At 39.8% G+C, this 16,533-nt stretch overlaps 1 protein-coding gene across 1 annotated transcript; it reads left to right on the top strand.

The window, feature by feature from the left end:
• Positions 1-6: 6 nt before the first annotated feature.
• On the top strand, positions 7-12,553 carry CRABP1 (cellular retinoic acid binding protein 1; the record flags this gene model as incomplete). The annotated part of the gene is made up of 3 exons (XM_008641963.1): positions 7-135; positions 2,834-2,947; positions 12,223-12,553. Coding segments are annotated over 3 exons (294 nt in total), but the record flags the coding sequence as incomplete, so codon positions are not given.
• Between the last annotated feature and the right edge of the window lie 3,980 nt (positions 12,554-16,533).

Genomic DNA, 16,533 nt, shown 5'->3' with positions numbered 1-16,533 from the left:
AAACCCCATGTGGAGATCCGCCAGGACGGGGACCAGTTCTACATCAAAACTTCCACCACTGTCCGTACCACTGAGATCAACTTCAAAATCGGGGAGAGCTTTGAGGAGGAGACGGTGGATGGACGAAAGTGCAGGGTAGGAGGAGAGCTGGGGCGTGTGTGTGTGTGTGTGTGCGTGACCAAGTTCTTTTTAGACTGGACAGATACATCTGCTGCTCGTGTCCCCAGACAGTGGCATTGCTGCCCTCCACCCTCTTCTTGCCAGAAGAAGGGGGTTCTTGATGGTCACCACTTTTCTTGTCCCTCTTGCGGGATAAAACTGAAATCCGAAGGCAACAGCACATGACAGGTCCCAAAGGCGGAGTTCAAATACCTGTTTGCCAGCTTGGCAGGGTTTAGTTCTGCTCTTTTTGCTTTTCTCTCCCCTGAAGACCTCAGCTGCAGTGAAAACTCTCCCCAGCCTCTGTCCCTGACAGAAACACGGGAAATGGTGGAGCGAGAGAGACCTCAAGAGTCAGGATTTAGTGCACAAACCTGACATAGCTTTTGTCCTAGATTGAATCAGATGAGTTCTCAAGCAGGACCACAGACAGTTGGCAGCTTGGGGCTGAAATCCTCTTTCACACCCTTGCAAGTGCATGTGTCCAGTTCACTGATCAGATAGCTCTTTAACAGTATAAGGCAGGCTTTCAGCTGGTATTATACCATCTCCTTGAGCAGAAGTGCATTAGAGGGCATTCACTGGAGTGTTTTGGGCTTGATTCTGCATGTGAGACCCTGCTCCTCTACCTTTGTAACCACTTCTGTGGCCATGGAGGGGGATGTAACTTGGCAGCCTCTGACACCAGGTTCTTGCTCGTGTAGATATGTGGGATCTGAGGTTTGGGGAACTGGGCTGTGGTCATAGCTGCCTTTTGAAAAGCATTATTGAAGGCATGGGTTAGTTGTGCTTTCTTTGAGCACATTACTCTCACGCTTATTTTAAAAACATATGAGTATATATAAAATTCTTATAAAAGAAGTACAAAGAAAGAGTATCAGAATGTAGTCTCAAATGAGGATCACGTTTTAAAAGTATCCAATGCTGATGAAATAATCTACTTTCCAAAATATAATCTCTCCTAATTCTTGGGTCAGCTTTTGAGACTGTTTGCATCACTAAAAATTCAGAACTTACTGTCTTCAGTGCAATTGCTGTCAACATAAATTTATGTAAAAGGAAGCAGATTCTGGGAGTCAGTGAATATTTAGAACATCCACTTTCTCTCTAGGATGAGTTATCATATATTTAACAGTTTGTTCAGGAAATGCTGCTGGCTTTGTTAATTTATCCTGTTCGGCAAAAGTAGTACTGTAGTGTCTTCATACATAATGCATATACAATAAATGTGACCCGCTTTCTAGAGAAGGATTTATTGCTGCAGATGGAAAAACAATAATTATCGCTGTAAGCTATGAAAGTTGGAAAAACCTGAAAGAAATGGGTTTTGTGAAGTAGTAAATTTTTTCCATATGTTGTGAAATTATTTATAGTCCACTCTCAGGAATAAGTTGTACTGCTGTGTGTATATAACCAAGATGTGGCCACAGAGCAGAAACTGACAGATAATAAAATAATACTCCAGAATGTAATTTCCAGTATCTGGAAAAACTGCTGACTGGTGATAGATTTTGATATACTTTATGGGGTGGAGGGTTTTGTACTGCCAACTAATTTGATCCGTTGTTCATGCAGACAAAGATGGAATCATATGTCGTTGTACTTCAAGACACAGCTTCTACAACTGCCATTTGAGCTGGCTTGTTGGCTTATCTATTGTTTTGAAAAATATTTTAAAAGTAAACAGCTAATTTTAAATCAAAGTAAAGGGGTTTTTTCCCTTGGAAAGTCTGGGAAGTGTTAACTTGAATTTAGACATACATATGCATACACATGCATGCATATGTATATGTATATGTATATGTATATGTATATGTATATGTATATGTATATGTATATAATCACAGACTAATAAATGTCTCCCCTGTGTCGTTATAAAGCAATTACTTGAACATTCATTACAGGCATCCTTCTGCACAGCTGTTCCATTGCACTGTGGAGTAATAGTTCAGTGCTAGAGTGAAAAGCAACAGAGTCAGGGCTTGCCTGTTTGTGAAAGTTAAACAAAATCCTGTAGTTTTGGGTTCTTTTACTTTTCAGTGGTTTCATATTCATTATTCAAACACTTTGAAAAATGTCCAAGGGTATTTCAATTTCCAGACTCACAACCTTTAAAAAGTAATGCCACAAACACTTGAATTCTGACAACATTTCTTTAATTTGGCTGTGATTTATTCTAGTTTGTTAGCTCAATATGTTTAATACACAGTTAACTTGGCATGGTGCCATAGAGCAGGAAAGATTGTAAGTGACAAATACTGCATTATTTATGACCACAACATGATATATAGAATTGTTTATGCTCTTACTCTAAGGGGACTTTGTAGTGATAAATAACATGTCAGAACAAATCATATGTGTACAAAGATGCTTGGGAATGTAAGCACTACATTAGCATGTTCCTAAATTACGCTCTTCAACATCAAGCATTTGATGGAGACTAAAACATTTGCAATTACTTTGTTATTAATATATACCTCTTTCCAAAATGCCCCATCACACCTTAATTTTTATTTCACCACTTTCCACTGATGACTTTTTTCCTTTGCCTTTATCTATCTCTGTGTTGCTCCTTTAGTGGAGCAATTATTCTCACTATTGCTCATTGTTGTCTCTGTCTCATGCTGCTGGGGACTATAATTAATGTATTTCCTAATGGTTTTCTTGCCTGCAGAGTTTGGCCACTTGGGAGAATGAAAACAAGATCTATTGCAAACAAACTCTTATTGAGGGAGATGGTCCCAAAACATACTGGACTCGAGAACTAGCTAATGATGAGCTGATTTTGGTAAGAACTTTGAACCCACTCAATACATGCACCATATTAACAGGTTTCTTTGTTACCATGTAGCATGAGTTATTATTTTTCCTTACTTAAATTCATCTGGAAGACTACCATTTTCATAATCCTCTACCTTACATTTAATACATTGCTTTTTTCCATTCTTGTTATTATTTTAAGAACAAATGGAGATGTATGCACGTTCTGACTTGCATTTGATTGTTAAAACTTTTACCATACGTGTATGGTAGAATAATCACAAATGGTCCACTTCTACTCTGGAAATTCACAACATCATGAAAGAATTTGCTTGATTTATTGCAGATTTTCTCTGGTGAAAGTGAGATTAAGGCATCTCATTTCTGGAGAATCTTGTTTTTTAGGAATGTGCATAATATTGTTTCTTATCCATGGTCACATGGTATATAGCAGGAAAGATATGCATTAATCTCTCCTAAAAGATATGCTTTAATCTCTCCTGTTTATGAAAAAGATGTAATTTCCTCCCCTATCTCTGCCACCTTCCCCAATTCCCTGATCATCTCCGAGTCAGATTCAGAATTGTCTTCATGAGTTTCTTAGAAATACAGAGATTTGCACATTTGCTGTCAGCCAACATCCCCCCAGTTGTGTGTGACCTTCCAGCTGGCAGCAGGGTAACTGTGGGCATTCTGAGCAGCACCTCTGCAACTGCCTCGCCGTGCCCGCCATCAGTCATGCACGGCTTATTTATTTAGATTGTACTTACTTCTGTTAGAGTTCTCTTCACTGAATCTTTCCTCAGTAGTCACTCCACATTAATTTACCAGTATCCAGACCTGAGTAAAGACGCAGTAGCACAGTTCAGCTCAAGTTCAGAGTAATTTCATTGCACATGTTCTTACTAGTGAATTCCGGATAAATAGTTGATTAGACTGTTATGCCTCATCAGTTTGGGCATGGAAGACAGGCTCCTGGAGTGGTGGGTAAGAAAACATCAAAGCAGGGAGGTTTTATTTCGAACTGTCACACTAACTAAACCTCTGCACTTTAAAAAACGAACAGTGTCCCCAGTGTTTCTCTAAAGCAGATGGAGTTCTGTTTTTAAGATTGCATCTGAAACAGAAACAGGACCCAAACCTAACCAAGTATAAACAAAAAGCTTTTAAAGTGTTAATGTTATTCCAGACATCTTGGAACTGTTCACCCACCCCTTATGAGGACATGTATGCTGTTAGTGAAATCACACTGGTTTCTAATGAATGAATACTCCACTGCTGCATAATTTCTTTTGACTCAACCACTGGAATTCTTTATATTATCACAAAACTATAGGAGGCAAAGTACTTTGATCTATGCTTTGCATCTTTATATGTAATGCAGTGTACAAAATGTATTCTCAACTATAACTTTTCCAGCTTTCTAACAATACATTTCTGTAGTTTATTATTTAAGCAACAAGCTAATGAGGCAGCTGTTAAATAAAGTGCACTGCTCCGAGCAAAGCAAGAAAGCTGCTCATAATACAATTGCCTCCTGCAAGCAGCAATGTGAACTTGCCCTGCTGGAGAAGAATAATGAAGCTGGATAAGAAACCAGAGTGATTCAAAGATTTAAAGCCATCTAACCTTTTTTCTTGTTTAATACAATCTGTTGAACTTTTCTGGATTAATTATTTTTCCAATTAGGATATAAATTAGAACAACTCGCTTCTTATTAAAATATTTCCATTTGTAGGAACTCAGAACTTTTGGTAAGTCGATTTAGTGGTTAATTTCCTTGCCATTAAAATACACACATTACTTTTAATTGTATGTGTAGATTCGACTTCCAGTCATTACATATTGTGTATAAAAGAACCTAAATAATATGTCTAAAATTTGTTATTGCAAATACTTCTCTTAACACCACTGATCAAGCCACCTCTTAGAAGAACTTTCTGGTTGTTAAGCTAAACCACTGGAAGACCTTGAGCCTTTCAATGTAAAGAAAGCTTTCACTGAACCATTATTTGAGTGCTTTTTTAACCCTGTCCAATTTATCAATTTCCCTCCTAAACTAAGAAAACCAGCATGGCATGTACTGTTTTGCTAGCAATCCAGCACCTGATGTTACAATGATCTCATCTCCCTACTCTTATCTCAAATGATCCTGACTTATATGCAAAGGCCTTGTTAATTCTCTTCTGGTTTCCATTTCCTCACACTGATCCCCTTCCCGTCTCTGGCAAGCTGGAATTACGTTCATTGGTTGCAATGTGTGATTTTACTGTGGCCATTATGAAAATATGGTATTTGTTTCTGAGTGATCCATTGGGATCATTCTCTCTGGGTTTTTTACTATTCAATATGATATACAGTTTCATTCTCCTACCTCTTTTTTTGAGCATAGTGGCCTCTTTTGCTTTATTAAGTATTATGACAATAGCTGGTCCTCAGGACAAGTATTTTCAAGCCCTCATGACATTTGATGAGACTGAATGTACAGATCTTTGAAATACATGGGTTCACTATCTGACAGCCAAAATCTCAGCAATGAGGTGTTTCTGAGAGTAATGGTGGTGTGAGATCTCTGGTCCTTTGTAGAAGCTGATATGGCCAAAATTAACCCTTCTGGGAGGCAACAAAAGGTTCTACAGTTTGGAGAGAGACAGAAGGGGATAAGCTACATTTTCTTGTCTGTGGTCCCTAATTTTAAAGCCCTGGAACATTCCTGCAGACAACTGGTCTTTAGAAGCTAAACTATTTGAAGGGATTGGCTGAGGTGTGCTCAGCAGCTATAAAAGGGAACAAGGTAGGAATAAGATCCCTTAGTGAGAAGACTCTTTTGATCTCTTGCCTCTCCACTGTGTTTGAGTTTTTCATCACTCCAGTGAACAAAGATTCAACTTAGATTATTTTATTTTATGCTTGGCAAATTTCCTTGGATCTGAGTCTGCAAACCCCCACTTACATCTTACTTCTTCAAAACCAAGATCACAATGAAGAAAAGAAAAAGAGATGTTTATCTTCTCCTTTCTTTCTTCTTCCACCCTCAGAGCTTTCTTAGGGATCTTTAGGACCTGAAATTCATTCTCATTCAGTTTTGCTGCCCATATTGCTTCAAATATTTCAAAATTCCCATCTTCACACTTCTCAAATCTCCCTACCTACCTAAGAAATGTTTTCTGTTCCTTTGCTCTCTCTGATGTGCTTCAGTAAGGCTCTGCTTCTGTTTCTCTATCCAAAGATCTTCCAAGAAGTCTTGAGACTCCTTATTTGCTATTACAAGCATTTGCAGAAGAAATCAAGAAAAGTCATACCCTGTTTGAAAGAAGTTGCAAGAAAGAATCTAAACTGTGTTAGACTGAGGCATGAATTGAAGAAAGGCTTGGGGTAACAGGCAGGGGGTAAGGAATTAATTTTACTCTGTTAGTACTGGCTGCATAAATGTTGGAGCTTTGCCACATAATTTTGATCTAATATGCTGCATTACTTCGGGGACCCATTTGTTTATGATATTTTCCTAGTGTAAGGATATATTTTTCTCTCCAACACAGCATATTAAATAAAATGCATTTATTATGCCATATAATAAAAAAAAATCAGTGTTTAATTGCCATGACTACCACAGAGCTAAAATAGAAACCATATTACTGTTTAATTATCAATCTTTCTTGCATCCTGGCAGAAGAATTCCTTATGTTCTTCAAAGATATTTCCTTGGAGTAAAATGATGGTCTTCCAATTCACATCATGTCCTCTGGTACACAGATGCTGAGAACACACTATTTAGTTACCAAAGGTTTTCTTTACCTTCAGTTGCCTTCAGTTCTCCTTAGCTCCTTGCAGCATGGAGAATGAAATTGCTCTTATTAGTAAATAAATATTTGGCTCATACAATGACAGATGTAGGTCTAAATCCTGTAAGAAAAAGAGTTCTTTCAGCTAAGGAGGGGAAGGAGGATCAAGTTCTGCTTTGGAAAAAAGATGGTCTGAAAACTAGATCTTTGATCTAAAACTAGAGCATTGGAACTTCTTTCATCAGAGCTGTTTAATCTCATCTGATGCACTTGCTGGGATTTGAGTGCTGCATTTTTAGAATTACTGAACAATGTAGATAAAAATTACATGGAATGTGCAAGCAAGAGAGGGTGGAAAGGGTAGTTCCCCACTAAAGTCCACATTTATTTGTCTTGACTGTATCTTTATATTGTACTTTAGGATTGTAATGCATACAGAGAGTCAGAATATCTATATTTATAACTCTACATTCATAACTATACTTGGGTTAGCATTTGAGCAATCAAGATCAGAATATAACACAAAAATATGAATTTCCTTTGCTTGTCTGGAAATTATGATCTGGCATTAAGTGGCTTTTCTTCCCTTTATTCTACTCATAATGTTTTTGTTGTTGCTGTGTGTTTTTGTCAGGGACATTAATGAGCTATCAGTCACTTATGTAAGTCAAAAGAACAAAAGGTCTGCTCTTTGCAAAGTTAAAGGATGCTGCTTACAAATATTGGCTATTCAAATGAGACACATTTATATGCAAACTTTGGGCACATTGCTGCTTTCACGACTGCTCATGCCTCTATAGATTTAAGTTTAATCTATAACACACAAACGTTAATGTGGATGATTACTAAAGAGGGGCTTTAAAAACAGCCTCTGACCACATTTTACACAGTTCATGTATCACACAGGGGTTCTCAGAATCAATCGTAGCAAGGGTCAAAGATCACAACATTGGTGAGGGTTCAAGCATGGTTTCTATTCTTCATTCCCTCCTCAGAAAAATCATGCTGTAGTTGATTAAAACTGGTGAACTATGGTGCCTAGATGAGCGAGTGAACATTTTTTAAATGATTTTGCTGACTCCTAAAATTAAACATAGTAGATGAGAAGGGTCAATGCAGATTTGGAAAGAGATTTTGCAGTGGAATGCTGAAATGTGTGATGTGCCTACGTGCCTAAGCCTTGTATTGAACAGTGTTAAACTACCTAAGTGTTTAACTTCTCTTTAACTTTTGGAGAGTGGTCTTATATTAAATCAGTTATCAAAAGGAGGGTCTACTCATATCAAGCTCAGAATGAGGGGGTTGCACTATCGTCATTAGAGCAGCCTTGATAGAAGTTCAGGAGCCTGTAATAATGTATGTGTGTGTGTTGCATGGGCCTAATGCTTTAATTTATTCTTTGCCATGAGCGGATTTACAAGGGGGCTTAGGGATCTACAGCCCTTGCTCACTACTACAGCCTAGTCTGGATTACATCCCAAACAGAGAAAGAAGCCAAAGCCATTTGCATTTTGGCTGCACCCAATCCTGAACATAGCCTTTTGTAATATCACTTGTAGCTTAGATGTCCTCTGTGCACTGGCTTTCAACTGTAACTGGGAGATACCATTGTCTCAGATCTCTGTCATTCATTTGCTGCATGACTTTGAGGAAACTGTATAATACAGCAGTGCTCAACCACAAATACTGACATTTAGGCTCCTTGAGAAATAACCTAATTTTGCATGGTCCTGTCAATTGATATCCTGAGGAAAGTGAGGTTGTGTATTGGGTTATTTGCTATTATAAAGTGGGGGCTGCACGTTCAGTGACTATGGCCTCATAAGGATCAACCTCTTTCCTAAAATATTATGGGAGTCAGGAGGAGAATGGAAATAGGCAACATGTCTTTGTTGTGAAGATTTATAGCTTTATTCTAGATAACATGGAAGTTTGCTCATGGACAAAGCCTTTTCTGAGGATTCATTTAAGTAATACCTTCTTTTCTCCATCAGTTTGCTGATGGATTCTGTCTTCCTTTTGTAAGTTGCCTCTGCATTTTGAACAGTCATGAGCAGATAAAGGGATTTTTGCACACACTGACAGAAGTGATCTTTCCCAGGTGATTGTTTCAAAGACACTCTTCTTAATTATACTGTGTGCTCCACTTACCACAAAGGCTCCTCAGCAAATGTTTATAAAGAAGACCTTCAAAAAGCAGATTTGCTTCTACAGAAATATATTACTGCCCTGTAATTCTCTTTTAATCTCTCATGATGTCAGTGGTCATCAGATTTTGAGTGAACTGAGAGAGGTCATTTTATTGGATTATCCCCCTGCACAGGGCTTTGTTTGCAGTGTGCTTTTGGACTCTTAGCTACAGATTATGACAAGCTAAGTGAAGACAACAATTCTGTAATTTGGAGTCATTGCACATTTAAAATCCTATTTTAGATTTAGATAGCAGCCTTGCCTTGTAGCATTTTGTCAGATAAGTGGAACCTTGCCAAGCTGATGAGAAGGTGGTGTTTGAAAATCCTGCATCTTCTCATTACATCTGAATTACAGTTTGGTAGCATTGCTCTTTTTTTTAGTTGCTCTGATGGAACTTCACCACCAAATAGCCAGGTTTGCCCACCGTCTTTCATTTGGAAGTTTGACTGCTTTGGGTCATGGAAATCTTTAAAGTCTGCTTATTGTAACAGGAACTATCACTTCTTTTGAGTCTAGAATTAGAACCATAGATGCTAAACTGCTTTATCCTACCACCGAATACAAGGATTTAAGTGTGAAGGAGAGGGGAATAACAGCCTTTTAACTTGGATCCTCTCCTGACCCTGGGCCCAGCTGTACATTAGACATTTCTGTGAGTTACCACAAGAAAAAGAATGCAACAAGTTTGAACATGTTCCTCTTTGCTTTCTTTAGCAACACTGACTGGAGTTTTATCAACAATGATAGTAAGTTGCAATAAGATAGGGAAACACCTTTTGTGTAAGTCGTGTGCATAACTGTGACAATAAAGCTCTCTATTTATGTGCTTCAATTATATTGTTAATCATCTGAATGTGTATAAGGTATGAAATCTAAGTGCTAAAAAATGCAGCTTATTCCTGAAACAGGTCAGAGGCCACATAACCTAAGCTGGGTCTTCAAGGAAAGGATGTCTTGGTTGTTTGAGAAGTGCCCAGTGGTGACACGGTGCTCCAGAATAATTGTAATTGTGCTTTGCATGATTTCTATCTCTTTACAATCTAGATTTAAAGACATTATTGTGTTAAATTATAGTGGTTTTCCAGACTGTGGGACTGGTGTGTTGCAGAGTCCTTGTGTGTAGCAATTGATTTTTTGTTTTGTTTTGGTTTTTTTTTTTTTTTGGGTTCCCTGACTATGTCCATGTTTTCTGCACTTGATTTTTGTCTAGAGTAACTTGAATGCAGTCCTTTGCCTGAAATTTTCAAAAGTCCAGAAGTCTATCTGGAGCTGGATGTTGGAAGTACAAAATGAGGAGCCGGTGACCTGTGTCACAAGCAGGCTGAGCTGTGACTCTCTGAGTGCACAGCGGTCAGTCTCCGGTGCTGGTACTCACCCATACTACTGAGCTTTCCCAGAAAGTCCTATGTCTTTTTTCTTCCTCCACAAATTTTTATCTTTATTTCCACACTCCCACCTATGAATCTTCCAAGGAAGCTGCCAGTCAGACTACACTGATGTCTTAGGAGCAAGCTCTGCCCAGGAGCACTGTCTTAGAACTGGACACAGCAATTTTAGACGTTCAGATCTACAGTGGCTCCCTTGAAGTATGAATCACATCTATTTCAATCTACTCTTCCCTGTAGTGTTCCTTCTCAATACAACTGCTCATCTGTTTTGAGAATAACTGCTGTTGCACAGCTTTAGGGGAAGGAGTTTCTCTCTCAACTTGCCTGAAAGAACAGACATAAATTTATCAGGGAGGTTGCATGAGTTTTGGCAAACAGCTGCTGCAGTCTTTCTCATTAGAATTGGCTGATGTGGCACCCACTCACATCACAAGATGTGGCTGCATGGCTGTGCAGCTCCAACTGTCAGACTGGGGCTGTGCCAGCTCTGGAAGAACACTATACAGGGACTGTTTTACTACTGTTTATGATTTGTGCTGAAATAGCAGCAGGGGACCCAAACCTCACTGTGCTTAGCAGTGCCTGAATGTGAAAGACAATCACTGTCGCAGGGACCTTACAGTCTCCACAGACAACCTTGAGCCCTGGATGTCTTGACTCTTACTTCCTTTCTCTGGCAAAGCTCCTGCTGACATAATTTTGCCTTTGTGGATACTTTGGAAATGTTGAAGGAAGCCATAATAAGGGTATTTACAGCTGGTGCTATGGACAGTAGAGAACTATCCACGTCCTTTAATGTTAATTTTCAGATGTATTAATGTATAAGCTAAAAATATGTATTAAGCACTGATGTGATATTGATATGCATAAAACCAAAGTCTGTATATCCAAAATACTAACAGACTTGTCACCCCAACAAAGAGAACAAAATTTAAGCCAGTCAGTTTTAAAGCCAAGTCCTTCCAAAGTGTCGGCCAAAACAGGTGTAGAAAGCGTTAAAACAAATAGCCCAGCTGAATTTTCATAACACACTGGGGTAGCTCTTAATGTGTGCTTTTCAGTGAGACCTTGGCAGTGACCACAACCAGACATCCCACCTCAGAGCTTGTTAGTGCTGAGCGCAAAACCGTCTGTCGGGGTAGCTGAACATGAAGTTTTTTGCAGTCTCTATTTCCTCACTCTTGCCCCCATTGTTTCCTTCCTGTTTAATTGCTTAAATTTTAGCCTGCCAGACCTGAAATTACATGCAAACCCTTTGGCTTTCTCAGACAGCTGCCACAACCATTGTCCTGCCTACATGTCCTGATAATCTGTACGGCATTACAGATCCTTATCATCATTAACAAACTCACTGGTTAAGGTCACAGTGTCCTGAAGGAAGGTTGTCATTGACACTGCCCACAGCCCAGCCCAGAAGAGAGGATTTGGTATGCCAGCATGGGGTGTCAGCAGCTTGCAGCAGCATTTTGTTTATAGGCATACATTCTCCTGGTCTTCCTCTTTCCTCCACTGACTTCATTTGCCTGCTTGGATTTATATCTGCAAATATCAAAGAATACCTTTGGAACATGCCATCAGAATTCCACCCTCAGCATTTCTAGTTCAAAGTGCTGCAACTCTTTCTAAATATAACAACAGTACATTCCAAATTCACTTTCTTTTCTCATGTTTATTTATCAATTCATGCCAAGAAACTACAGAAAAAGAGAATCTATGCATCATTTATCATTCTGACAAAATCCATCCTGCCTTGAGAAGCAGGTCATTTACATTGCAGTCCTCTTTCTAAATGTCTTCTTTCTTTACTCTCATCTGTCAAAAGACAGAAGAAAAAATATTTCTGCTGTAGAACCAATTACTTTAGTAAAAATAACACTTTGAAGTGGTGTTAAATGTTTGCTGGTTCTACCTCTTCTGATTGATTTTTATTTCTTTTCCAGACCTTTGGTGCTGATGATGTTGTGTGCACAAGAATTTATGTAAGAGAGTAAAAACATCGATTTACTTGTCATCTGGGATGAAGCGGAGAACTGTGAAAACCCCCAGTATAACGAGTATCTGTGTGTGCTGTTACTAACGCGGTGTTGTATGTGACTGTGTGTGTTATATCTGAACCCAGATCCTCTGTTAAGTGTATTTTGCTTTCATTTTTCATTTCAGACACTATTCCTTTCCACTTTTTTATGCCATCAATTTTCATGTCTGCTTTGTATTTTGTAGTTGTCACTTGCTATGTTCTCCTCAGTTATTAAACTTATTGGGCATAACTCACAGCCGTTTGGGGGTGTTTTTAATTGAAAACCCAGCAGTGCTTTGGTTAGGACTGAAACACTTTTTACCCTCTGCTGAAGTCAGTGTGTAGTTTCCCTGCCATTGGCAGGTCCTGTGCTGTCAGGGAACACCTCCTAGGGCAACACAAAGGGATGGAGAGCAAGTGGATGGCAAGGCCTTTCACAGAGCTGTTCTCTCGAACCCAGAGCTCTGCTTCTTTCCTTCTTTCTGTCTTCTCTCCTCCTTTCTCCCCTCTCTTGTCCTCTCTTCCTCCCTGTTGAGGAAAAATTTGTGTATCCTGTGATTGCTGGGACTGTGATTCAGCTGAACCAGATATGACAAGACGAGATCTTTCTCCTCTTTCCTGCAGCATCTCTGAAGAATGCCCAAACTTCCCTGTTGAGACATGCATTATCCAAGTACAAAACCCAGCTGTAACTACAGGAAAAATAACATTGTGATCATGATTAATACTTTTTGTCATCACATCCAAGCACCCTCAGGCATGATCAGAGAGCCAGAAGAATCTGACAGACTTTACTTGTTTTGGCCATAAAAAAATATAGCTGAGGTATGCTGCTTTTCTTCTACTTTCTCACCTGTGACAAAGAAGCTTCACTCCCCCTCCATGTTACAACTCTCACTTTTGGTGATTCAACGTTTCATTCTTTGAGCAACTAAGTGTTTCACAAACCAGGGCCATAGTTCAAGAATGAAAGAAACACCAAATTTAATGTATTTATTCTGGCTCAGAGTTCTGGCCCCAGCACTATCAAGTATTAGAATCAAGCTGAACAGACATTCCACTAATGAACCAGATAGTCTTCAGTTCTTCAGCCTTCGAAGTATCTGGAGATTGAGACTAGAAGCACTACTTATTTTAGTGCAATACACAAGCTTATCTGACCAGCTTTTATCTTTGCAAGAATAATTTTTCTGCTTCATGTCACACAATCATATAAGATTTTTAAGAGGTTCAGTGTTAGCAGAATATATGCCCTGTTCACTGGATTGTGCTCACTATTCAGAACAGGAAAATAGGACCAAAACTTACTCATCTTGGGACATCCATGACAAATTACTCTGTCTCTTCAGCCCTCACACAGCTATGCAGAGAAATCCCCTTTGACAGGATTGTCAAACTGCCATGGAGAAATCAGCCAGCTGTTCTATTTATTGCAGTGTGGCTACAGAAGCACAAGAGGAGAGAAACATACAATGTTTTCTGTCTCCTCTGCTCTGACAGGTCATGCTTGCTCTCTCTGCCATCAGCACTCAAGATACCATATTGCAGCTGAAAAGAGGGTTCTTCCACACTCTAACTGTAAGCCAAATCCTATTTCTGAGACCTCAGTTCTATTGGTATCAATCAAATACAGTGCATGTTGGCCCACATTGAAGCAGGGACCAAAATTAGTTCATTGAGGTTCAGATAGAGCTGAAGAATGAAGTAAGAATGAAACCATGAGAGGGAATGACAGGGATCTATATTTATTTTCTATCTTTTAAGATTCAAATTAAAATAGTTGGGTGTTTTGTTATAAACAAGTTCCTCTTCAGGAGTATCTGGATCTGCTTGTGCTATCAGCTGTGCCAAAGGGACTCCACAAAAAAGTGCCAGGCTTTGAGCTAGCTCAAAGCTGCTCAGGGGTGCACACAAAACTGTCCTGCCACATCAAGGCTGAGCAGTAAATAGCACTGTATTGCAGGGCATGTTGGCACAAGTCAGGTTCCAGAGCACCAAGAGCCCATCAACACCACAGAGACTTTGCCTCCACCTCCAAGAAGCGCGTGGTGGATGTGGGGGCTGGTACAAGTTGAGGAGGCAAGTAGTAGAGACAAAGCCAGTGAGTAGCAGGGCTGTTTTGCCATTCCAAGAAAATATGCCACTCTTAGCAATTACCTTTTCCACCTGTGTCTAAAATAGCCCTGATACACAGTTTGTGAGGGTTCAGCAAGGTATTGGCATGAACCTCACACTGTCTAAAGAGAGTGAGTGCATTTAATGGAAGCAACAACTTCTGTGTTTCATTTCTAGGAAGGCTCAAGCTAATGTGTTGTGCTGCTCAAGCAAATACCCTTCAGAAAACTTTCCCATCAACTGGAAAATACCAAGTCAGGTTTCCATCCAGTTGGCAACTACTATGCAAGTAGTAAAGCATGAGCTATGTAACGAGCTTGTAGGAGTTATGATTAAAAACAGGCTCTGGAGATATGAGCTACCCTGAATAAGTGGGAACTTTCTTCTTCCGGGCTTGAAGCTGTTCCCCAATGCTTCATTTGCAGTCTGGCATGACAGAAGTTCTTTTCTTTAATAATTTCAGTGTGGAAGCTTCACCACTTGATTGACATTTGTGAAGTTATAATAAAGTTACTGGTGCATGGGTAAATTCCTATGAACAGAGACTAGAACTGGTCCAGGGTGTTAGTTTCACGGCTCATTGTTGAAAGTGCAAAGGCCAAATTGCATTTTGTGAGTCCTCTTGGATTTAAAAGCCTTCAAATCCAGGCACTCAAGGATTTGGAGTGAATTTACTGGCCAAAAGCCTTGCAATTGTCTCCTGCCTTTTCTTTTCATTGCTGATATTAAGATCCTTTGGGAACGTGGAAGTTGAATAATGCTGTGGTGGCCAACAGAGACCGTTTTATCGACTTTTTGTGTAAAAAGTCATGAATTCACACCTACCCCCTCCTCCAGATGAGGTGGTGGAAGCAGAGTAGAATTACTGTAGTTTGCATCCACAAAAATTAAGTCTCATGGTGTCTGAGGGTTAAATCATTGCTTAGCAGAATAGGGTCCTGAAAGTTTCAGGTGGCTGCTCTCTGCTCACAGGAGGGAGGGACTTCTCTCAGCAAAGGTGCCAGAACAATGGAGCACGCAATTAGGATTACGTAAGTGGTTTGTTGATTATTTGATAGCATGTGGATGTGTGAAAAGGGCCCCAGGGATTTCACAGATATTGTCTACCAGATTCAAGTCAAAGAGACACTGTCTGGAACTCTAGATAATCAGCCAAGGACAGAACCTGGCTCACAGTTATGTGTATCAGTGAGGAAGCAGAAGCTTCCCCTCATGCTGCTATGTTCTAACGCTTTGTCACTTGGGCTGGAAACCCTCTGTGGTTCCAAGCACTGACTGGTGACAAACATGGCCCACCTCTGTCTGGATGGCTGCTGACTGACCACTGTATGCATAAGCATCTCCCCCATCTGCAGTTTTGCATGTCCCTGTGCCCTATAAGCCAGACTCCTGAGCTCTGCAGTGCTCAATGCTCATGGCCAAAGGACTTTCTGACAATATAAATGAATGCATGAGGGAACCTTCCTTGTGAGTTTATTACGTGCTACTGTTTATGTTTGAGAGCATTTCTCCGCACAAAGACAGCAGAATACAGCCAGCTAAGAAGGTGAGAAGTCTTCCTCCTTGAAGTATAAAGGCTTTGTCTTGCTGTTGCCTGAACAGTCCTTGAATGGATAAGTACAAGTGAGTATTCAGTATTACGCCTGAACACAACTTTCTACAGCTACTTTAGATATCCTATGTAACCAAGATATCTACACGAAACTGGGTCTTCAGGAGAGCTGTGCCTTTTTTTGGAAAGGCAGCAGTAAACCTGGGACAAAGCCTGAGGGCATCATAACTGAGGTGGATCTGACTGGGCAAGTGACTGCCAGCCTCTGTGCCTGCAGGCTTGGGACTGAACACTGCACAGGCCATGCTGTGGCTGCAATAACCAACTGCTACAGCGAGACAAAGAAAGGGTTATACAGATATCTGCAGCAACTTGGCACTCGGGTAACATTTCACAACAACAAGACTTGCCCACATGAGTGGAACACTAGGATCCAGCGGCCATATTCTCTGCCCTAAGGCAAGAAGGGTTCATTTTAGGATTTTCCTTTGATTTTCCATACTTTATTCTTAAGCTGCTTTCATAAAACATTTATTGTTTTTCTTCAGGAAAAATAAACATCTGAAC

The sequence above is a fragment of the Corvus brachyrhynchos genome, unplaced genomic scaffold, assembly GCF_000691975.1.
Source record: "Corvus brachyrhynchos isolate BGI_N302 unplaced genomic scaffold, ASM69197v1 scaffold309, whole genome shotgun sequence".
Taxonomy (NCBI): Eukaryota; Metazoa; Chordata; class Aves; order Passeriformes; family Corvidae; genus Corvus; species Corvus brachyrhynchos.
This window is presented reverse-complemented; position numbering and strand designations above follow the sequence as displayed.